This window comes from Anser anser, assembly GCF_964211835.1.
Source record: "Anser anser genome assembly, chromosome: 3".
In the NCBI taxonomy this organism is placed as follows: Eukaryota; Metazoa; Chordata; class Aves; order Anseriformes; family Anatidae; genus Anser; species Anser anser.
In genome coordinates, this window is record NC_139722.1 from 60,747,203 (window position 1) to 60,771,587 (window position 24,385).

The 24,385-nt window shown below is 40.9% G+C and overlaps 2 protein-coding genes across 2 annotated transcripts in view; both read right to left on the reverse strand.

Moving 5' to 3' along the window:
* STX7 (syntaxin 7) overlaps positions 1–11,237 on the reverse strand; it is a 31,826-nt gene extending 20,589 nt beyond the window's left edge. The window contains exons 1-2 of the mRNA XM_083830705.1: positions 11,081–11,237; positions 3,803–3,948 (exon numbers count right to left, since the gene is read on the reverse strand). Coding sequence (XP_083686831.1) covers positions 3,803–3,884 — 82 coding nt within the window. The 5' untranslated portion in view covers positions 3,885–3,948; positions 11,081–11,237. The remainder of the gene's footprint in view (positions 1–3,802; positions 3,949–11,080) is intronic.
* A 6,860-nt stretch (positions 11,238–18,097) lies between these two features.
* On the reverse strand, positions 18,098–19,608 carry LOC310897277 (trace amine-associated receptor 5-like). The gene has a single exon (XM_083830711.1). The coding sequence runs from the start codon at positions 19,417–19,419 to the stop codon at positions 18,391–18,393; it is 1,029 nt and encodes a 342-aa protein (XP_083686837.1). The 5' UTR covers positions 19,420–19,608; the 3' UTR covers positions 18,098–18,390.
* Between the last annotated feature and the right edge of the window lie 4,777 nt (positions 19,609–24,385).

A 24,385-nucleotide genomic window follows, 5' to 3' on the forward strand; every position in this document is an offset into this window, starting at 1 on the left:
TTATGAGAAAGAATCTCTCAAAGCCAGACAGACTCGCCCTAGCCATATGTGATTTTGGCTACCGAATGACTACTATTATTATTTTTAAATCACTTTTAGTATGCTGAGCACGTGCTTCTCCAGCAGGGCTGATTTTCAGTGTACACGAACAAGTCAAATACTCTATCGCTGACCTTGTCAGAACCAAGCAAGGGTAGATTATGACATTCTTACTGACTTCACAGCTACTGTTGAGCAAAACCCTACCACGACCTTTATAAATCTGGGGAGCTGGGAAGGGAGAAGCAGTGAGGGAATATGAGTGCCTCAGCTGAGCTGGTGTGAGTTCTGTAACCGTTTGATTAGCTTCTATACCGGAAATTCCCCTAACTCAAAGACCGGCTGTGTTTTATCAACACCAGGCTTTGTTTTGTGCTCTCTATCAAAATGCAGCATACTGCTTCTACTGCAAGCAACAGCTCCTAAACCCAGTTTGCAGACATCAGTGGAGCCACAGTAGTTACCTATGTAGCCTGTGCTATTCTTGGTCTTTGGGGATTGTACAGAATTTTGTAGCTCTGTGGGAAAAAAAACAAAAACAAAAAAAAAAAAAAAAAAAAACAAAAAAAACCACCACCACACAACTTAGGAGTAAAGCAAAAGCACAGGAGTCTGCTTCCTCTTCGACCCATACAGAGGACAGAGACTTGAGAAGAATGTGGGGAAAAAAAAAAACAAAAACAAAAAACCACACAAAACCCACAGCTAGCTACTTCATCTTGCATAGTCCCTGTCACAGATCCATGAGTCAAATCTTTCCAGCTAAGGAGAAGGGGCACCTACTCCTTCAATCCTATCTTCCCTACTCTTACAGCTGTGCAACCGCCCTTGTAAATTAATGCAACTCCCAATCTGCTCCTATTTAGAGCTTGTTTTAAAACCAAATGTTTTCCGTCTTTTTGCTACACACAAAAAATTTATTCTGTCAGATTCAAAGAACTGTTGACCTTCATCTTCGCACTTGCAGGAAGCCTGAAATAAACGTATTTTAAAGCTTTTAAATTAGGCTTTTTGTTTTACTTATTTTACTCTCAAGTTTCCATTTGCTGAAAGACCAGATTTCCTTTTGTACTGAGGAAAAAAAATAAAATAAAATCACTACATAGCCTCAATGCTCTCACCTTAATAGGCATATCCCTATTATATCCCTATATCCCTGGCAAAAACAGATCTGTAAGCAGGCGGGACTTGGTTTGCCATAAAGAAATATATTTTTGTTAGCTTGTCTTGCTTCTGTATATTACTCTCTTCCCTTGTCTATCCTGTTGCAGTACACAAGCGACGAACACAAAGTACTTGAGAGTGGTACATCCTGAAGGAAGACAGAAAGATTTTCTTTAAGTTATAGAAGCTGTCATTATGCTGCCACATAAGTGAGAGTGTGACCTATGAAACCAAGTTCTGTCATTCAATAAAAAAAGTTCTGTCTCCTTCAATAAACTGATTAAAAAACCTTGATAATAGGTTCACCACTTACAAACCAGACAGGTTGGAGCTCTGTACCTCTCTGCCTCTTCTGCCTAAGGCCTGCCGCTCGGCACCGAATACCAAAGAGAGCCTTGAAGCCTTGATTTTTGCAATTCCAGCTGCTTTTAACAAACAGCATGGAGAAACACTCCGGACTGGTTCCCTCACTCTCAGCTTACAGGCAGTGCTGATAGGCAAAACATGAGTTTGAATCTTTTCAGGCTGAGGAAAGTAGACTCCACTCCCCAGATGTTGCTATGGGATATTATAATCACTTGTTTCTACAGAAGCGTTGGAAATGTAAAACAGAGCAAGGATCCTTGCTCTCTAAAGAACAGCTGAATGAATCTTTTCATAGAACCCTCTAAAAGTTGGGATCCCAAACACATCCAGCTGCCTTCCTGGCTGAAGTTTCCAAGAGAGTTTATACCTTCAGGGTCCTTAAAAATCACCATCCAGTGCACTCTTCCCCAAAGAAGCTCAGAGAGCCTATTACAACCAGCATCAACTGTACCAGTTTACCAGCAGCTTATTCAAGGCAAAAGCAATCTACAACTCCTAACACACTTTCAACATAAATCAACTGCATGGTTGGATCAACAGATAATACAAATCTGTTCCTTAAAGTTAAAAGGGTGCTAAGCTAACCCAGCTGTTACCTGATTTAAATGGTCCTCTCCATTAACAGAGAACAACCCAAACCAAAAACAATACTTCCAACTGATTTCATTACTGGTGTGCTTAACCAGCACAGACCTTTGTTGATCAGTAACAGTGGGCTATAGAATTAGGAAAGAAAGAAGGTAAGGAACACAAGTATCAATATAACAGCAGCAGCATGCAGATGCATTATGAAGTGCTTGATATTTAATATATGCTTTTGATCTTTTATATGTATGGTATATTAAAACCAGTTAACCAAGAACCAGATCAAATTTATTACTTTTGGCAGGGCTAACTAATTCAACTTAGAAGTTGTAAAGTACTACTGTAAAGATTTTAATTCCAGCTAATGCTGCTTCCTATAAAACTGTTGTATCATGAAACCTCTGAAGCACAGTATTGCCTAAATCAGGAATACAGCTAATATTAATAATAGCTAAAAAAGTATTCAAGCCCTTAGACAACCCAATATGAAAACTTCTAAACCTGAAAACAAGTAGATAATTGAGGGGAAAGTTTAAAAAAAATAAAAATGAATGTGTCCGCCACAGGCTGGAAGCTGCCTCTGGAAGATGAAGTTAGAAGCCATAATGCTGTGAAGTGAAAGACTACAGAACTGACTGAGAAGATTTCAGGAAATAAAGCACAAGGGCTTACAGAGCCAATTTTTAGTTGAGGAAACAGAACCCTAATGTACAGAAGACTAACGTACAGAAACTTTTCAATAAGGCAAAACTACATTTTTTCTTCCTAAAAGATTTAATGACTTAAGAAATCAAGATTTAAAGAAATTATTTCAGCCCAACCAGTGTCACCAACCTGTGCTACAAGTACCAACTCCTATAACTTGTCTAGCAAAACAAAGATCAAAGTTTTTATTAAAACTGATACGCTTAACTGATCAGACTTAATCTGAAGTTTTAATTCTACACGCACATGAAGTCCTTCAAAACTTTACAACCATGCACGCCAAAACCTAGCTGGTGATGGCTAGCTCCCTTATGACAAACAGTACTCTTTGCATGACTTGCAAAATCAATTTATATTTGCTTTTCATATAAAATAAACCTATCAAAGAAAGATATAATGGAAAATGGAGAAACGGGGAAACAACTGAGAACCCTACATGCCCTAACTTAACTCTAACACCTTAGTTAGGTGGCTAAAATACTAGGTGGGATGAGTCTGAGCAAAGCGTGTTAACATTTGCATAACCTTACTCGCATATTAGATATGTACTTCCAAGGACAAGCTGTAAGGCCATGCCTTCGGTCCCTGATAGGCACTTCAAGCTCCAGCAAATATTTGATGCAATCCTTGTGTAGCAAACACCCCAGCCTACAAGCTTAAGGTGCCATGTAACTGGCCAGAACAAAACTGGCTTTTTACCAGCAGCTGTCTTACTGATTATACATTCACTCTGTGAATACAGAGTGATGCTACACTTCTCCGGTACACATCACACTTAACCACACATCTGAAGGACTCCATCTGCTTTGTGGTGTGCCACGAGCACGTCAAATGAGCAGGTGAGGTCAAGGAGTGAATTCCCATGAATGAATCTGAGAAACTAATATAGAACGTGGGGCACCACTATTAAAGTTTCACATCAACGTGCATAAATTCAACTTACAGCATTGTGTGATCTTCTGGATGTTAGAAGTTATGCGCTGGGCTAGCTGATTAGGATCCACAAAGCCGGCGCTGTACGACATGGCTGAGGAGATTTACTGTCAAGATCATCCACGATGGGAATGGCTCTCCACCCGTTAAGGACACCTAAAATCGCACCCAGAAAAGAGAGTTATGTTCTGCTCATTCACTCGCAAGGGTCTTCATTAGCATAAAGAAAAATACAGAGGAAAAGATTAAAGAAAACTCCATATACTAATGTTTACCCTCTTCTGCAACGGAGTACTTCAAAACAGAATTCAACAAAACTTAAGTGCTAAATAAGAATGTGACACATGACATCCTTTTAGAATTTCCTACAGTAAGACAACTTACTATTAAGTTTATTGATATTCACAGCTTAAGATCTGCAATTACTCTACATCAGCTACATCACAGAAACTACTTCTGTTGTCAAACTTCTAACGTTTTCCCCAGTCTAAGCAAAGAAAAAGTATGTGTTTTTCTTTATTGCCATTACAGAAAAAGTTGAACTTTTATTCTGTGAATGCCATAGCCTCTGATGAATTATGCCCCAAACCAATTGCATGGTTATTTTCACACCATATATCACTTATCCCACCAACACAACACAGCATGTTAAACTGCTGGGAAAAACAATGACATTTCCTTACGAGGCATCAGCGTGAATGAGGCCTGTGTCCTCCTAAGGCCAATGACTTTATCAATTTCAGTTTTAGCTGTAATCAGTTTCACCTGAACTCTGTGAATTGCTATTTTATACCTTTTCAGCTGCTGTGTTTCTCAAGATGAACTCATTTTTCTACAGCCTGCCTATGCAAATTCATTTGTAGTGGTGTTTTTTGCACCTAGAATTATCATATCTTATTTTAAAAGGCCAAAATTCAGTAACACAAATATACTTACAAATACGTTTGCCCTAAAAGGGCACACATACAAATATACAGCATGTAACTAACTGGAAACATCCTAGTCTGCTTTCCTTCATCACAGGCCAAGTTCCAGCCCAAATTCAATGATGCTCTAAATCCAAATTAGCTAAGGATACATGTGCAAATTGAAACTGGCAATTTCCACTGCATCTACTCTGCAGTGAGGACACAGACTAATCAAGCATATGTGCATCCAACGCAAACCCACAATTTCAGACAGGTCACGCTTAGTTTATTTCACCCTTTCCAATCTCCCGCACATCACATTCGCTAGTTCAACGTTTTAACCTTGACAGTTCCCTGCATTTCCAGTTTGACCCAGACCGTGCGCCTTCCATGCAAAGCACTCTTCTCCTGGGCTACCAGCTTCTCATTAAAAGGCACTGCTAAAACAGAGTGAGAAAGCCAACTGACTTGCCAACTGGCTTTACAGTTTGCAAACTGAAGTCACTCAAGTCCTTATGAACTTAAAAAAAAAAAAAAAAAGGCACAACACAACAAACTAACAATGCTTGTTGCCAAATCTAACTTTTTTCACCTTTGGAAATGCCGTGTATTAATACAGTGCAGCAATACCCCTGTTCTCATACCACCGTCCGTGAGAGCAGCTGTAGGTGAAAGAAAACCAAACCTTCCTGTGTTCACCGTTTCTGGCAGAGCTGCCAAGAGATTGCACTGGTCAGCCCCACGAAACATCCCATGCCAGAACTGCATTGTGGATACAACTACAGAGGTCTGGCTCGCACATGCTGCCCTGCAGGGTACGTTACCTGTGCTAGATGAATGAGCTGCTGCTACCGTGCAGACAAACCCTCCATGTCTTTGAAAAGGCTGCTGCACCAGAGTCCCAATTCCTGTTTGGAGGCTTCAGGCCCTGAAGTATCCCCTAGCAATAAACAATCTGGTTGCAGACAAAGAGACAGCAAGAGTATTTGCATTCTTCTACAGATTTGCTGTACAGTCACCCACAAGTCACTCTGCCTCTCTGCAGTGTAGTTCCTATCTTAGTCTGTACTACATGCAGATTCGTTATTTTGGGTCACAGGCTAAAGCTTGAAGTCAGACAGCCTAAATCCCACTTGTCTGGACCAAAGTTAGTATAACAACCCTTGATCTCTTTGGAAACTTCAGGCAATATTGCATTGAATCTGTATTTTAAGCCCAAACCCTTGCAAAATTTATAGCATGCGAGTGGCTCCGCACCTTAGTATGTCGTATTTCCCACTAAAATGATAGAAGTTCTTTACTTAGTCAATCATAGACATAAAATCCAAATAAGCCACCTAAAAGATGTCAGTTCAAAAAAAAGAGAAATTCTCCAAAGTGTTGACACTGCTTTTTCCTTTTAGAAGTTACAACTGTTTCTAAACACGTTAGCAGCATGCTAACTGGAATGCCAGTACTGGCTAAAAATACTTTTTAGTTAAATATTATATTTAATGTTAAAAGTTAAACATTAGAATGCAGTTGCTGAGCAGAAGAGCCAGCAAGAGACCAATCATCTTGTGCAAAAACATTGCAGAACTGAAACAGAGCTCTAGGGTTGTTTTTTCTCCCCTCACATATGTATTCACCAGGCAGCTGCATGTAACATTTTTTTTTCAGCCATTCAAGCGTTGACAAAAGGAAAGTACTTGACTTTTTTTGTCCTGAAAATTTCTACAGCTGACTTGAGGTATCTTTAAACAAGCTGCACTGCCCTTTACTGTGGTGCTCCATCGAATGTACAGATTATACAACACACAAGGCTTGAAGCTTTTCAGCTTTCTGACTACACAGCTGGGCAGCCAAACACAACACATAATGAGAGGATGTTCAGATGATAATACTGTGAAGTCCACAGGATAGAGGTTAGCATATGTAGTCTTCTCTAACGAAGAAACAGCACCCTACCTAGAATAGGTGAGAGGAGTAAAATTACAACTGTAATCAGACTACGCTGTATAGTACTGAGTCTCTGACCCACTTGTAACTGTTAGCTGAACAGTCTCCATTGCTATTTCTATAGTTCTCATTTTAACAACGCACAAAACGATAACAGTTGACACAATTCATTTGTATTTTCTAAATGGAACTTGGTATTTAAAAAGCCTTCTGCTTCTAGGCAACCTGAAGCAGCTTCGGCTTTTGACATAACAAGAGCAAGTAGCGTGAAAATATTTCTAACAAAGCAATCGTGTATCTAAAGTGCTAATATTCTTACAGTTTCTCAAGTTGCTTCTTTGGGAAGTCCACTCAGTCATTTGAAAAAGTTACAGTAAAATGAAAAAGGAAGGGCGTTAAGTCAGGCAAGGAAAAACACACTTATTTTAACCAAGATTTATAGTCACGTTGTAGGGTAGCAGTGTGAATTCACTGCTGTCTTAACCCATACCAACTCTTCCACCCGCAGTGGTATTCCAGAGCACAGGAATACCTCGAGTTGGTGGTAGGGTAAGCTCCTGGTCTCTGACAAGTCTGGGGAACAGACTAGAAAGAGGGGTTAAGTGGTCAGCCATCAGCTTTCATCACTTCCCAGCCACAGGACAGCCCAAAGGCATGGAAAATTTTGTATTTACTTTTATTTAAAACAAAAAGCAGCCCCCACCCCCCTCAAAAAAAACACACCCACAAACGGGAAGTGCGAGCTTCTTCCTCATTCTAGTTACCGCAACTCAGGCGTCCGAACTGACCGACCCCCCACCTCCACTCATGCGCCCTTCACTTGTTAACCCAGAGTTACTCACACCCCTCTGAAAGCACCGATAGCTGAGCCTGGGAAGTCAAGGGGAGTCCTGCCAATGGCAAGGGTCAGGATTTCAACCACCAGGGAAAAAAAACAAACACGTACCAAGCACTTCCTTCTAGACAACGACAACAGGAGCCTTCATCAAGACTGCATTTCCATAGAAATTATCCCTTTTCGGTTCCACAATATTTAACTACTCCATCATGAAGCATTTTGATATTACTGCTTGCATGACTTTTTAAATGGGAACTAATAACATGGTGCAGATCAGGGAAGTACACTTTGCATTCAAACTGGAACACAGCTACACTTGTGGTAGTCTTCAGTTCCTCTAAAAGTTTCAGCCTGGTACGAGCCTTTGATTGTACCTTTTATCTTCTGCTTGCCATCTTTGTTTCTGATTGTGAACATGCTTAGAGGCAATGAGGCTCGTCAAACCTCTGAAAAAAGTCCAAAGAACTGAGTCTGCTGATACACATGGGAAAAAAAAAAATCAGAACACTTACTGCTTGAAGCAATACCTTGCTGTACATACATGAAATTTAAAGAATTCAAAGGATCAGTAAATATTTTTCCTACTTTCTACATTAACGAGTTCCTACTTATCACAGTCACTCCCGCTATCCCAACCAATGCACCTTACTATTGACTTGCTTTCTAGAAAAGTGTTCATCGGGCACAGAAAAAATCCATTTTTCTCTTGGCTATTTCCAGTAAGATCAGTGCTGATTGCAGAGACTTCTTTCTGCTGACCAGACAAAGAAGTGGGAACTCCACAACCAAGCAGCTCCCTGGTGCCATCCTTGAAAGCTTCCTCAGGACAAAATGATGTGATCTGATGAGCAGAGGATGCCCTGGAGCTCAGCAGCCATCACCCAACTCCACTACAGGCTCTGGTCAGCTACAGTTAATAAGCATCTTATACAAAACGGATTCGCTTTGTATTTTCTCCTTCAGATATTCTAACAGTTTTTCTTCTCCTACAAAAATTACCAATACACAACATCAAGATAAAGAACATTTAAGCAGTGATTTTACTATTTAAGCAATACTTTAGGATCAGGACCTAGAGATGTTTACATGGATCTTTAACCTTCGGTATGCAAAAACTACACTTTGCATTCAATAAACATGTTTGAAAATTTAAATATGAATTAGGATTTTGCGCCTTTAAATATCTCAAGACAAGTCATGTGGTTTTCTTAGATGTGCTTTTGTTTTTTAAACAAAGTCACAGAAATAAAGCTTTTCCTAAACAATTCCTAAATGTGACTTCCTTTGTAAACTACCCTCTGCCAAAAAGGGAAAAAAAAATTTACATCTTTCAAATAGGGTAAAAACACCAGTCTGGACCAAACAGTCACAACGTTAGCTATAGAAGATTGTATCACAGTAACCGCTATGGTTAGTAAGATTTCCACACTAGGGCATAGCTCAGCCCACCTCAGCAGATTTTACCAGCTCAATACTGAGATGAGACAGGATGCATCCACAGAGCAACTCTGGCTCCTGTCTAAGGCAGCCCAAAACACATCACACTCTTTAGAGAGCATCTTTTGCTGACCTTGGCAGTAACTACGAAGTAAAATTAAACTTAAAAAAATCAACAACCATAATGCTCTTGTACAAGGGACAGACTGTATACGGTAAGGTAAGTACTCCCTGCTAGAGCACCAGAGGGATCCTCATAACTGACTCATAGTAACTGACCAAGTAATATACCCCAGAGAGTTAAATCTGTCACTACTTTCTCCAGGGGGGATGAGTGAGGTAAGTTCGTTGTGTCTGGATGCATCTTCTCCCCCCAATACCTGGACTAAAATACTTGACGAAACAGAGCACATTCTCCACTTTGTGTTCTACAGTTCCTGATGTGCTGGAATCCTGGTCCACGGAGGCACTCTGGGGGCTTCTGTAACACAAAACCAGCTATGGAGCATAATGAACGTGCAAATAAAACAGCACCAAAATTAATTCCTCCCTGCCTGCTTAAAATAAATAAGCTTTCCTGGTTTTCTTTCATCATCTGGTTTCAGGTAGAAGTAAGCTTAAATCCAAAGAGGAAACAGAAAAGCAAGCAAAGTTCAATTAAAACTTGCTTTGCTCTAATGCAGCAACACTCACGGAGATGTCACAAGGTACCTTCCTGTCCCAGTCTGCCCAACTCCCTCAGCCTTGCCTCACTAGTCACGCTGAAACACATCAAAAACAAACTTACACCATGACTAAATGTATTTTTATTTTTTTTAAGATAAAGAAGAATTATTAGACTGTGTAAGTGGTCAGTGCTATGGTCATTTCCCTAGAAATAATTCTGTTCCAACAAAGACGTAACAGTTACATTTACAGCATAAGCGTGAAAACTCTCCAGTGCAAAATAAACTTATGGAAACCTGAAATACTATTGGGCCTATCGGACCATACACGGCTAAAAAAAAGAAAGAATATGCTTATCATTGTCCAATTCATCCACATCAATATTTATAACGAATTAAGTAGAGGAAGAGCATATGTAAATACATACAAGCCTAATAACACGTTAGTTCTCAGGGAAATGCCACAGCAGAGGGAACTGCGTTTTTCTTAGGAGCCAAGAGGAAGCCGAACACCGGGAACTGGAATCACACCGGTGAGCGGAGCAGTGGGCACAGGAGGGATGAGAAGGGACCAGAGAGCTGTCGCAAAGCGCCAAGCTTCTCGTGCTGGAGACAGACACACAACACCTCAAGGGGAACCGAGGACAGACCGGCACCACCGAACAGCACACCGCATGCCCTCACCTCCCCAGGGGCAGCTCGTTCGTTTTGGGCCACACGCTCACATCAACCACAGCCAGGGAGCAGCTGTCCTTGCACAAAACCTGAAGGCACTCGATGCCACGGCAGGCCTCCCCGCGGCCTACCAGGATGCTGAGGACGAAGCAGAGCTCCCGGCTTTAATTTTTTGCGAGTTTCCCTTCAATGTCAGCCACCAAGCAGCATTACTTAGCATTTTTGTGTAAGGCTACCAGAGATGCCTCTTGCAACCTTACAAGGTACACGTACAACCAGGACAGCGTAACTTTCCCCTTGCCTTCCACCACCAGCACCCACCCAAAAACCCGAAGCACAGGGGCTGCAGTGCCCACTCCACCTGCCCACCAGGGGCAGGACATCTCGGAGGGCACCGAGAACCCCCAGATGCCACCACCCAGCCTCGGGCAGGAGGCAGCACCCCTCTCTCTGTGCCAGGCAGCGCAAAACCCCTGTTATCTCCCTGCTCCCCCCCGGTAGCTCCAAGCGGCTCAGCGGTGCCGACGCCGGCCCGGAGGCCTGACCGCCAGGCCGTGGCTCCCCGTTTCCTGCCTCCCACCCCGCCGCTGCCCGGCTCTGCTCCCCTCAGCCCCGCGACAGCCCCACGAGGCGCATGGCGACCCGGGGCAGGTGCCCGTCCCCCGCTGGGCTCCTGCTGCCAGCCGGCAAGAGGCGAGCTCCGGGCCCCGGCCGCCCGCCGGGCGCCCCGCCGAGCACCCAGCCCTGCTTTTGGCCCGCCCGCGGCCCCCGCCCGGCGCTCCCCGGGGAAGGGGGCACGGAGGCGGCCGCGCTCCCGCTGCCCTTACCCGGCCCCGGCGAGCCTGGTCCCCCCGGGCACGGCTGAGGCGACGGCGAGAGGACGGGCGGGGAAGACGGGGCCGGGCCGCCCTGCACCGCCCCGTCCTAGCGCTGGGCGGGGACCCGCCATGACGGCGGCGGCGTGGGGAGGAGCGGCCGCAGGGCTGGGCAGGGCCGAGAAAGAAGAGGAGGAAGGAGGAGGAGGAAGGAGGAGGGGATGAAGAGGAAGGCTGCGGACAGGGAGCGCTGCTCTGTGGCCACCTACGCCCGGGTGAAAGGCTCGGTGTGGGGCAGTGGGGGCAGCCCGCTTGTTGCCCTTCACACAACGTCAGCCCCGCAATGTGTTGTGCTGTGAAGGCCAAGGTTTCCACTTTTTAACATCAAAACTAAATAAAATATATATATCTGACTGATTGTAGGCTCGTAGAGAGTGTTCGATCTAAGCGAGTGGGAAGGGATGTCCAGCAGGCAGGCCTCGTGGTACTTGCACCTCACGCAGTCTCAAGCTTGTGAAGGACGTTCCACAGAGGAAACGCACTTGTGCACCTTGCCAGCTTCTCTGTAAACCACAGTCTGGCATGAGTGGAAAAGAAGGGGGATGTGAGAGTATAAGGTCAGGAAAAGATGCGTCAGGAGTTAGGGAGAAAGTGTGCACAGGGAAACAAGCATGCATTGTTGTTATATTAGTATAGTGCGTGACCTTTAGTGCTGATCACCATGTCGGTATGGAAGTGGGCACTTACAAGTAAGCTGAAGGTGAGCGGGAAATTATAAATGTGTTTAAAGATGCCTAAAAAAGCTGAAGCAATGGGAGGCAGAGCCAGAAGCTGGGACCTGGGGCTGACCCAGTTACCTGAGAACAAGCGACAGATGAGCCTCTAGGCCTGCACGGCAGCTAGGAATGCTTCTGGATCCTGCTCCATTTTTCAAAGGGAAAATTACAGGATCGAATGTTCCCCGGAGCCCCGCAGGCTGGGCTGCGTAATCTATGAGATACTCTCACACATTAAATGCTGCAGAGCAAACCACACAGTACTGGTGTCAGGGAATGCCGTCTCCTCTGCAACACCCAGCCTGGCCTGAGGAAGTTGGAAGGTGCACTCCTCCTCCTCCTCCCCTGGAGCTGCACCACAGGCACGGGAGTTTACTTCTGCTACATCAGTCACTGCTAATATTCAGAAATAACTAGAGCAGTGAAAACCTTAATAACATTGTGACCAAGAAACACTAATAAAGTCCAATAAAATGCAAACACAATGCAGTGAAGTAAAAAGTCTGAAAAAGTACCCTTTACGTAGGTGGTTTTTAATGTTTCTCAAAGGATACTAAAATGAGAGACAATGTAGATTCCAAGACTAGTAAGGCTACATATATTTAAGTTAATAGATGCTTGGAAATGTCCAAAAAACTTTCTGATGTGCCTGTCTTCTCATTTGATGCAGGAATGTGTACAAATTCACTCTAGTTTTAATATTCCATTTTGATTAGCAATGATCTTAGTGCTGCACTGGAAAATTTACCCCCACATTGCTGAAACACTGGAGATTATCCAGGATTATCCCACTAGATGGTGCACTAATGAGAGTGTAATGCACTTCCCTTCTGAATTAAGGCCTTGCCTTCATTATTATCTCCAAGTTGCAGTCATAAAAACTCTATTGACCAAGCCAGACCACTCCTGCTTTGTGAAGCCTCAGCTGGGCTGTCAGTTTTCCCCAGAAAACAATACACCTTCTACTATCTCATTTCAAATATGTACTTCCAATGATAATAATAAAATAATAATAATAAATGGAGCAGTGTTCCTTTATCAGTAACAATGCTTTATCTGCAGATCACCATTTTGGTACCTCTTTCTGTAGTTTGGAGGTAATACACAGTCATAGATCAATGTTCATTCTCTATGGAAATGCTTTCCTAGAGACACTGGGTGTTTTATGGACAAAATGCTGGTTCTCACATGGTCTTAGCTCACTTAGTATCCACCTTTTATTGTTTAATAACTAAAAATGTTTGTGATGTTATTCTTTAATGTAACCAGTTACTACAAAGATATTACAGATTGGGAGGGAAGTTGGATTATAAAACAACCTTTCCATAACAACATTGTCCTTACTATGAAAATATTTAAATGGCCTCTATAATGGAATCATACAAAATAAGATACAGTTAAGAGACCAGCCAGAAAGTCCTATTTATTGATTGAGTAGTGGTATTGATTGGGTCCTTAAAACAACACTGGGAAAATGTGTTCTGTTTTACTGATTTACCCTTTTAGCTAAAACGGCATTATTAGTTCAGTTTTTGCATAATTTCTTTTGCTAGCAAATATGAGTGTTTTCACTGGTGTGTAACATATGGGCAGGAATTGTGAAGAGGCCATCTCTAAGTGTTATATTCAGTGATGCAGGAAAGGAGTGCTGCTACACAATTTTATTTATAAACTCACACCATTGGCGTATTTCCCACAGCTCCCACCTCAGTGTTACCTGGGTATTGAGTTCAGAACCACATGTTCACCTACTTACAGATTACATTCCCTGCTTCTTTTGGAGCATGATCAATTGATTATATGAAATTGGGAAAGGTCTGGAGAAAGAAGGGGAAAAACATTGAGGCCATGGTATGCACAGACACAGCATGGAGGGTATTCTGAATATTCAGCAGATACCACGGAGGATGCTCTGGGTATTCACTGACTCTGAAGATCAAAGTATATGCCATTTTATATTCCTGTTATTTTATATAAAACTGAAATAATGGGGTGTCATTTCAAAAACACGCTACTCGTATTCATCATGGTATATGGTATTTGAAAGTGTTTGGAATTAGACCAAGACCAATGTAGTGTGATTTGGAAATGACACCCCTTCCTGCTCACCCAGTGTCTGAGTCCATGGTCTGCTCCACCTTCCTGCCTCCATCCTGGAGTCCTCTTGCTCCTACAAGGTGGTGTCCCTGGGCGGAAGGTGACGGAGCACGGGGTGGCACAGGCGTCAGAGCTGCTTGTGACACAGGGACTTAGCAGCTCTTCATGCCTGCGTGACGCATGACAACGCAACGGGGAGGAAACCCAACCCTGTCCTTGTATTCCTAATGAGTGTCCTCTCTCTCAGGTGTGAGTGGTGTGTATGTGGTGCATAATTCACCTTACGGGCAAATCTCATTTTCTGCTATCACATTTCATTCGTGTGCCTCTGACATTAGATATAGAGAGCCATGCTACCCGTATTTGCTACCTACGGCAAATTGTCTAGCAGGCCTTCTCAGACGGTTGTTGTTAATGCATTCCATCAGCATGAAGAATTCCTGTTATTGCTGTTGTCGACATTTGCTGATTTAATTACGCTATCAGCTTCAAAACCTGAAATGAGATTAGGTTCCTGTTACACCAGATGCTCTTCCAAATTTTGGCAGATGACTGTTTCCAGCCTGAGCAAGCTTATGGGCTGGGCTAATTACGTCGCAGAACGGCCTATAAATTTGCTTAAAAAACTCAACTGACCATTTGCGTGTTAATTAGACTGGTACTTACTCTCTAGCAACAGCAATTAACATATAGTACATATTTTAAATAACCAGAGAAAAAATCTGTTCCCAGCATTGATAATGCTTCCTAAAAAAAAAAAAAAAAAAAAAAAAGTTTACTAGCAACTTATTTTCAAATCTTTCTTTGCCTTGCTGTTTAATTCTCAAAGGTCACAATATGCTTGTATCTGTGCTAGTGAAATGAGCTGACATTATTATTGCAAAGCCTAGTCTTTAATTAAGAGGATCTTGGAAATAAATAGTCTTTCTCTCTTCAGCCAGATCATTTTAAAATGATAAAGAGTTATACAAGGCATAAAATTAAATGGCAATATTTTATTTAGATAAAACAATACAAATCTGCAAAAGAAAAGATATTAAAAAATAAAATCTATGGACTTTGAGGTTAGCAACTGACTCTGATACAATCTGATAGGTTTTCATTTTGAAAATGAGGTCATTGTTGAGCAACCAATCTCCATCATTTTACAGCTCATCATCATTGTCATTTTACAATTTATAATTGCCTTCATTGCTTTTCAAAACCATGGAGAAAAACAAATACACAGAGAGATCATGACAAAACCAGGCTATGTAAACATCAAAGGCAAGGGGCAAGAGGTGTGATTATAAAAATGTCACTGCTTCAAAATGCAATGACAGAAGAGGACAGTGATCATGGCTCCTTCCAGATCTGCCTCACCTGTTTGCCTTGCCACTGTAGCTACCAATAGGCTGGGTTCTGCTTCTTCCTCTCTCCATTGTCCCAACCTGTTCTTTAGCAAAAAAGGAGATCTAGTAATCATCTCCTCGTAATGTGATAAACCTTCTACTGCAACATAGGCAGTGGTAACCCATCAAGGGAATGAGGCTCATCCACTTTCATACAAAAAAGAAAACTATAAAGACAGATTATGCCATGGGACTCCAAAAAGTTGCCAATTGAATACATTTATGACAGTAATCTGTTGAGGACTGTTAGAAAACATCTCAGAAACAAACAAAAACCAACCAACAAACAAACAAACAAAAAAAACCTTCAGTGAACTCAGTGGAAGTTCCCTTTCTCTATTGCTTTGGCTGCACTGAGTTCAAAAGAAAAAGGTGTCAATGAAAGATGTTTTTAAGATACCCCTATGACATGATTCCGTTTAAGGCTTGCAGATTTCTATATAGCTAAATGTCTAAACTTCTATAACATGCCTTGCTTAAGCTAGATACCCCAAACACGGATGTCTGGTGCCATTTTAGATGCTCACATGTATTCCACCTAGCTCCCTGTTGCTACTTATCCATGCTGAATCCAGTCCTGTGTAGTCATCTCAGGTTCACTAAAGCATCTGAAGTGCCACTAGGCAATTGATTCATATCCTTAGATGTCCATTGACTACAGTCAGAGCTTAAATAGCCATTCTGGCTATAACTATAATCAGTTTAGACATTTACTGTAATTATAGACACCTACCTCTGCACATTAAATTGAAGAGTCTTAATCTCAAAACTCGTCTCACAATGTTCATTATGTTATTCCACAATGGTACATTAAAGATGTACTTCAGATTTTGTATTTATTTCTATGGTAATTTAGCACCTGGATTTCTCTAATAGTCTGATTCTGCTTCTCTCTCTTTAGCTTGGATTTGGGACCCTAACCATAGGAAGTCTACAGATGTATGCAATAGGGTTGAGGTTTTTACCTTCTGCTACAGCATGAGTAGAAAAGAGAAGAGTCTTTCTTTGGTTTCTGTCCTAAGAAACAGTGAAGATTAATATAGCAAATGGAGGGAATATCAGACACTGCGAGAATGAAGTGAGATTGAAAACCACTCTAACTACAGACATAAGGCTACATAAATGTCTCAGTTTAAAAATACAGACAATTTATGGTCAGTCTCCATTCAGGACATCCCTGAAAATAACACTTAAGTGCTCTTTCTCTTTCGTTCCTCCAGATATATGCTTGAGCTTTAAATATTTTGAATATATATATTTTTTTCCTGGCTGAGGTCTTAAGGGTATAGACAAACCATAAAAAGATTTGAAAGAATCAGATGTCAGAACAGATTACAACATACATAGCTCATTTTTAACTGATAGAGGAAACCCTTCTTGCCATGAAAAAAGCTTAGCAATGTGATAAAAGAGTGAAAAGTGCTTTACTATTTAGTTTACTTTATTACATACATACATTAAAATATGCAGCTGAAATCACTTAAATCGCTTTAAAATAATCATTTTATTGCCCTGATTTCCTACAGAATATCTGTTGTGCAACCCCTCTCTTTTGTTCTTCTACACGTAGGCCTGATTCAACTGCCTACTGAATTTAGTAAAAAATTAATCATGCTTTTCAGCAGGCTGTTGGGTCTATGCCGGTCTCTTACTATTAGTTACATCCTTTCTGTAGCTGTTTCTTCTTTTAGTGTTTAGAATCATAGATTCTAATTCTAATCTAATTCTAATAATAGATTCTAATATCTGTTTCTTCTCTTAGTGTTTGTCACTCAGAAAATATGCAACTGAATATAAGATGACTATAAGAATGACTTTTTTTTAGAAGGCTGTTGCACTGTAATTTGAAAAATATTAAAAACTAATAACAGTTTTGCATACCATTAGCAGAATAAAAAGATAAAATCTTTACAGTTGTTATTTATATGCCTATTCTTTTTTTTTTTTTTTAATAGAAAAGTTACTGCTGCTTGCTACATTTTTTTTCTGATAAAATATTCATAACAGTGAGGTGGAAAAGAACTCAATTATGCATAGTACAAAATTTTACCATGCAACTTGGTGTTGAACAAAGATCTCAACTTATCAGATGTCTACAGTTTTAAAATTGGCCTTATGGAATCACATAAACATAGCTGAAGAAAACTGACAATCTACGCTGACATTTTATACTCAGCACAAGAGCATAAGCAGATGTTATGTCCATAAGCAGACCCACTCACTTTGGAAGCAAACAAACAAACAAAAAAGCATGTGGAATTTTAGGATTATCAGGGAAAATAAATTCAAAGAGCAACAAAAATAAAGTCATAATGATTATTATCTAGAGTTTTAGTACCCTGTGCAGTTCCTGTCCTCCCTCTCCCCCCTTCTTCTATTCCCTTTATGCAGTAGGATTGAAAATGATACAGAGAAGGGCAAAAAGCGTGTTCAAAGGTATGGAGCAGTCACCTTGCACACGCTGATGAAATAGCTGAAGTTTCCATAGAACTGAAGAGATACCACCAAAGAATTTAGGGTGTATGTCCCATTTGTAGCCTTCGGCTCGGGAACATATCACTGTGGGCTAGGAAAATAATGTAAAAAATATCAGACTAATTTTGTTTTGTCTTCTGTTATTGGCCACTACCTTAGGTAGGCATTTGATCTCACCTGTAGTTGCATCCTTATGGTCTTTGTACTTAAAAACTGGCATACACCCTATGTAATTTACTAAATCAGCACCATCTGCTTTGCTAAAAAAAAAAAAAAAAAAAAAAGCCTGAATTGCCTGTGAAAATATCTTCAGAAACAGGCAGGAACAGTATGGAAAAAAGACAATCTTTTTTGCAGCTGATTGCAACCAAGTTTCAAGCACTTGTCAGCATCACATAGCAAGCACAAGACCTTAACAAGGGAAGGTCATTCACAGAACAGCGTGTCTATTTAAATATTTAAAAAAAATAAAAAAAAAGAAAATATGAAAAATACTAGCTATCTGGATGTTAAATAATATTCATGAGAAATACTATGATATAGCCTACAATATTTTCTACAGTGTGTGCAAAAACCCTCGTTGTTATTGGTACAAGTCTACTTTAGATGTCCTGGAACAAAAGATCCCATGAGTTAAGACTAGTTTCATGGCTTTCCTGAACCAATGGTAGGAAAACACGTAGATCAATGGATTGCAGGCAGAATTAAAGTAAGCAAACCAAATTAGGATGTCAAACAGAACTGGGGGAGTAATGAAATCCAGAAGACTGTCTACCATGGTGTCAATAGTAAAGGGCAGCCAGCACAGCAGGTAGATTCCTACAGCTACCCCAAGAGTCTTTGCTGCTTTCCTTTCACTCTTGGATGCTCCTACGTGTAGCTGAGACTCAAAACCTTTCTTCATGTTGCTTATCAACCTGGCTTGCTTGTTCGCAACAGTAAATATTTTTACATACAAAACTATCATTACGAAGCAAGGGAAGAAGAATACTGGGAAGTTCAGCCACCCCCAGAGCTTGTTGAACAGCAGCTGGCAGCTACCAACACAGGGTTTATCTTGCAAAAAATGGCCCAGCCCTTCTGCAATGGCTTTAGTGTACAGGAAGACAGAGGTGTAGACCATAGGGACTGCCCACCCCACCCCAATGTACATACAGGCCACTCTTACGGTGAACTTGGTGGGGTAGAGCAAAGGGTCACAGATTGCACAATGCCGATCAATGGAAATGAAACAGAGGTGAAATATGGAGGTGAGGCAGAAGAGCGTGTCCAGAAAGGTGTGCAGCCTACAGAAGTCATCTCCAAAATACCAGCAACTGTCTACAGACCGGATAGTGCTGAAGGGCAGCACGGTCAGCCCCAGAAGCAGGTCGGCAAGGGCGAGGGACAGGAGCAAGAAGTTGGTGGGGGTGTGCAAGACTTTGAAATGGGAAACTACGATGATGACAAGTAGGTTCCCAAGCACCGTGATCAGCGTGCCCAAGGCACAGGTCAGATAAATGGCCAGCTGGACCCCAAAGGGATGCAATGTCTTGTAGCAGGAGCCGTTCACCTCATAGCACAAGGCGATGAGCAACCCCTCCTCAGCACCAGGGCCCTGGGCTGAGCTCATGGCACTCCCGGTGCCTTCCCCAGCTTTGCCACAGGCCTGGAAAAGGAGTTGGCTTCCAGCAGAGGTGCCAAATGACTACCTGCAAAAAAAATTGATAAAAATGCAGGTTAGAGGGAGAGATGCCTTTTAATCAAATCCTTTTATTAAAGCTACTGGACCATTTCCATATTTTGAGAAAAAATAAAAAATAAAAAAAATAGCTTGTTTTATCTGTTTTGTATCTCTGTTGAAGCTTCAGATCAGTGTGTTCAATTTTGGTGGCATCATTTTTCTGTATTTTTGGCTTGATTTTCTTCCATCTGATAGTAGTAGTGCAGGCAATGCAGCAAATCCAGAGGTGTGTGAGTAATCAATAAGTAAAGAGAAGTTCTGCCTTAGAAGGAAAAATACTGCGGAATAACAGGCATTGCAAACCAAAGCTTATGAGGCATTTTAAAGCTAAGTTTAATATAATAGCACACTGATTCTTGTGAATTTCCCTGGAAATTAAGTTCCAACTTAGTTACAAATCTTTTTATTAAGTCAAAGTTGTGAAGTGGTTATTACAAAATAAGCAATATTTGATTGCAAAGGAAAAAGCTCTCAGAGCAAGTTGCTCGTGTTATAGTGTCTTAGCTATGGGTATATCCACTGAGGTGACAAAAAATATTCAGCAAGGCAAAGAGAAATATTGTTATATGCCTTAAAGATTACCACTGCTTTTTACTTATGACATTGCTATTTAAGTTTTATGTTTAAGTTATGTAAGTTTTAAATAGAGCTGTAAGAAATATAAGACATTAGTGGATTATAATGGATTATTCCGGTAGTCTTTTAATAAATCAGGTAACTGAAAGGTATGATTTTTAACAGTAAGACAGCTGCAGTTAAATACATTACATTTTTCAGTATGTTTTTTTTTTTTTTTCCTTGAAATGACTGGTATAATAGCTGCATATTAGCCTCACTCTTACCATCCTTCCTAGCAGCAACAAAGCTTTTTAATCAGGAATACTTACAGTACAAAATCTCTTTTTGTGTTATAGGTGCTGTGCTGCAGTGTACTGAAATCCTCCTCTAAGTACACATCTATTGTCTGAGTGGAAAGTGTGAGATCAGTCGACAGCTTATATAAACCAGATGGGGAAGTGTCTCTATAGATGACTAATATACCTCAGGGGCAGAGAGACTGTTGTGTATTTGGCAAAAATTGCTATTTTCTAAAAAGCAGTTCAAATGCATGCTCAGCTGCTGCTGAATCTCTGACTATTTATCTCAAGGTTTGTCGGTGAATTTTCTTTCTTAGGATGTCCCTGCAAGAAGATGCGGCTAACACCAGCATACCGTGGGGCATCGCTGACCTTCACCCCATGGAAACCTCCCTGGCTAGCCTGGACATTAAAAATCCCAGTGCCAAAAGGTGTAAATTGGGCATAGTTCAATATAGCACTGTGCTTAGTTGGAGACTGGCCATTTAACTTTGAAGAGATGTGTTTCTCCTTTTTTATTTGCCCGTTTTAATAAATGAGCATTTATGATAAGACTGTCAGAGGCTTTTGGATAGCTTTTGACACTAACAATAGCTTTTTTGTCCTGGGTGCTCTGACATCCTCATTGGTTTTCATTCTTCCTGTATTATATATGTAATAGAATATCATTCTCACTCAAACATTTTGTCATTCAAATTTGAAGTACAATTGTGACCTTGTCAAAATACTTACTCCCTCTAGCTAGCTAACCATCATGATGCTTCCGAAGTGATTATCATCACCCTGAAATAGATGAGCATGTAACGAGAGAATCTCAGCTTGGCGTTCCTGCACACATTATTTGTTTGAATTGCTTTCCGTTTTCATTTGAATTGCTTTGCATTTTCCCCCTCTCTTTTCATGTCGTCATGTGAAAAGAGATGAGTTCGTGATTAAGAGAAGCCTCAGATGGTGAAAATGTAGGTCTTCACAGCTTGGAACAGGAAGAGCTTTTTAACTTGTATCAGCTCTGAAAGAATGCTATCATAAAATGAAAACCAGCAATCATTCTCAAGATGTCCTTTCCCTTTCCTCTTTCAGACAAAATTTCTGGATATAATCTCAAACTGAATTCTTATCGAATGTACTACACAACCTAGTAATCAGCAGGAAAACACAAAAAAATATGAAAGGAAAAGTGTACTGTTTGATATGATTCTATCTCCTGCAGTGAAGACATGCATAGACAACTACCTTTTTTATTGAAACTGCTGTGCATAACCTCTAAGATCTCAGTTCCTCCAGGTAACCTCAAAGTCTGCACTCCTTAAAATAGGACAAGGCAGTTTTGAAGGTTTACAGGCTTTCTAGGATAGCCTTCATCAATGCCCTTTTGCCGTAAATATTTTTGCTCACAGCTTCAGAAAGAGTCAGTCTGTGATCCTTAAATAGAATATAATACAACGAGAAGGCGATGGGCTTACTACAATGGCCTCCATTGAGCTAGTGAACCTAAAACTCCAATCTTCTAGCTATAACAGCTCTCCTTCATCATGGTGAGCAGTGGTCATCCCTGAAGAAGTCAGCATATAATATATGAGTGTTTTACCATTACTGCAGATTTTTGGTAAGTGTAGGAATGTATTTAGTGTAAATACTCACCCAGTCCAGTTTAAAATCCTGCTAAGGTGCCATTCCCTGCAGACAGGGGTCTCCACTGGGTACTGCATGTACTTTTTCTTCATTTTTCTTATACAAATAGCAGCATTTGGTCTTCAGTTTTGTAACAATGGAAAATTCTTGTCCACAGCCCTGACAAGAAATTGTTCCACCTGCTGCATACAGTTTTACATTATTTTTGCTTTTATGCTGTTTTGCTCTTGGTTATACTGGTCCATGTTCTGTCCATTCAAGTGCTCATGTAGAACACACCAGCAGTTTCAGAAATGGAACCTCTGTGATTTAACTGTGACATCTTCAAATGTATTACACATGGAAGTGAAGATAGAGGGAGAAGTCACTGGCATCTGTAACATCTTTGTCCAAATTAGTCAGTAAAAGGGTTAAAACCAAAGAGATTTTGGATTAGAGAAAGAATAATAATAATAAAAGTTACTTTAGTTGAGGAAGTTAATAAACAAAAAGTGAATATCTTTTAATATTTTATCTCTTTTCTTTGAAATGAACAACTCATATATTTGTTTTATTCGTGGATTGTCTTAACCCAAAATATATTGTTTTCTTCCGGTTTATTGATCTTGTTATTCTTTTATTGCCTCCTTTTCTCTTTTTGCCAGATTTGAAATGAAAAAACATCATAATAAATTTTAAAAAGTCCATTAAAAAGTTCATCATCTTCAAATACTTCCTCTGATCATTTTTTTCTCCCCAAGCATTTTTGCTGAATGTGATGCCAAAGCACAATTTGAGTGAACTTTGTATTTTGGAATGGACAGAGGAAGTGCAAAAGATATGACAGAACAACGTCAAGGCCAGGTTGGATGGGGCATTGAGCTACCTGGTCTGGTGGGAGGTGTCCCTGCCCATGGCAGGGTGGTTGGAACTGGATGGGCTTTAAGGTCCCTTCCAGTCCAAACCATTCTGATTCTGTGATTCTGTGAAAAAAAAAAAAGTCAAAATACTCACTTGACCAACTGAAAAAAGTTGTATGTGACATACTCTAGTTGAATAGTTCTCTGAAGAATTCATTAATAACAGGTCTTAAAGGTAGTCCCAGGACTGCAAAAGAGGACCGCAGGTACGACTGTTATAGCTCTTCCCCAGAGCTCCTAATTCCCTTTGCTGTAGTTTGCAGTGAACAAAACACATTTCAGTTGGGAATAATCTAACCAAAACCTCTAATATGCTAATAGAGCCTCTAATTCACATTTTAGAAGAAAAACTAGAAACTTTAGATATCTGAAGCTGTCAAAAATGGAAGAGAGAAGGGAAAATGAGGTACTGTACTGCAAAGTACCAGCAGAACAAAATGAAGAATTAATACTGAGATACAAAGCATCAAGAGCCCAGCCTGTGAAAAGCATCAAATGGCTTTCAAGTTTGTGGATGTGGCCCATGCAAAGCTGCCTTTTTGTTGGACAATTTTTTAGTGGCACAAAGTCAGCAGAGGTGACCAAACTCCTGTGGGCATGGGCAGCTCCTACAGCACTGGGTCGAGCAAGGAGCAGGAGAACACGTGGCAGGTTGAAGAAAACTTCCCCATCTCCTGTCTGCCCTTGGTTCAGGGCCTCTGCACGGCTCTGGCCTGCAGCCAGACCGCTGATTCCAGACCGGGCTGATATCGCTCACTTCCTGCAATTTCCACCAAAGGAAGCAGAAGTGGCCAATATAATTACACACAATTTCTTCCTTGTTAGTGCATTGTGCAAGGCTATGGGGATGTTCTGGTCACGTACTGCTCCCTGGGCATCAAGCATCACTTTCATACCCTTCAGAAACAAACGTTTTCTTCGTGGCTGACCTGGTAAGGTCACAATATTGGTAGTTTTACTTGAGATATTGTTTCCTGATAAATTGTCACAATGAGGAAAAAAAATACTCAACGCTTTTCTGCCCACGATAACGATAGAAATGCCAGGTGTGCTGGATTGTTGGGGTCTTGCTTCCCCAAACAGAAGCATGCTCTTTTGATACCTACCCAACAGAGCAGCTGCATGACAGACACCTCACCATCACTTCGGTGTCCCAGCTGTGGGTAACAGGCACAGTGGGAAGACGGAATTGAAGTTTTGCCTATGAAACCTTTGACAAATATGACCCCATCACAAAGAGATTATTATTATTATTATTATTATTATTAGTAGTAGTAGTAGTAGATTTACTCCCTTTTTTTAAAGTACTTCCTTTGTTTTAAGTTTAACCTGTATTTCCTCTGGGTAAATGTGCCCACCTTCATAGATAAAGAATTTGATGAACAGCTATTTTTATTAGTGAGGGAATGCACATGGAGAGAGGCAATTGTTCAGATACGAGAACATCATACCCTAAATCAACCCCGA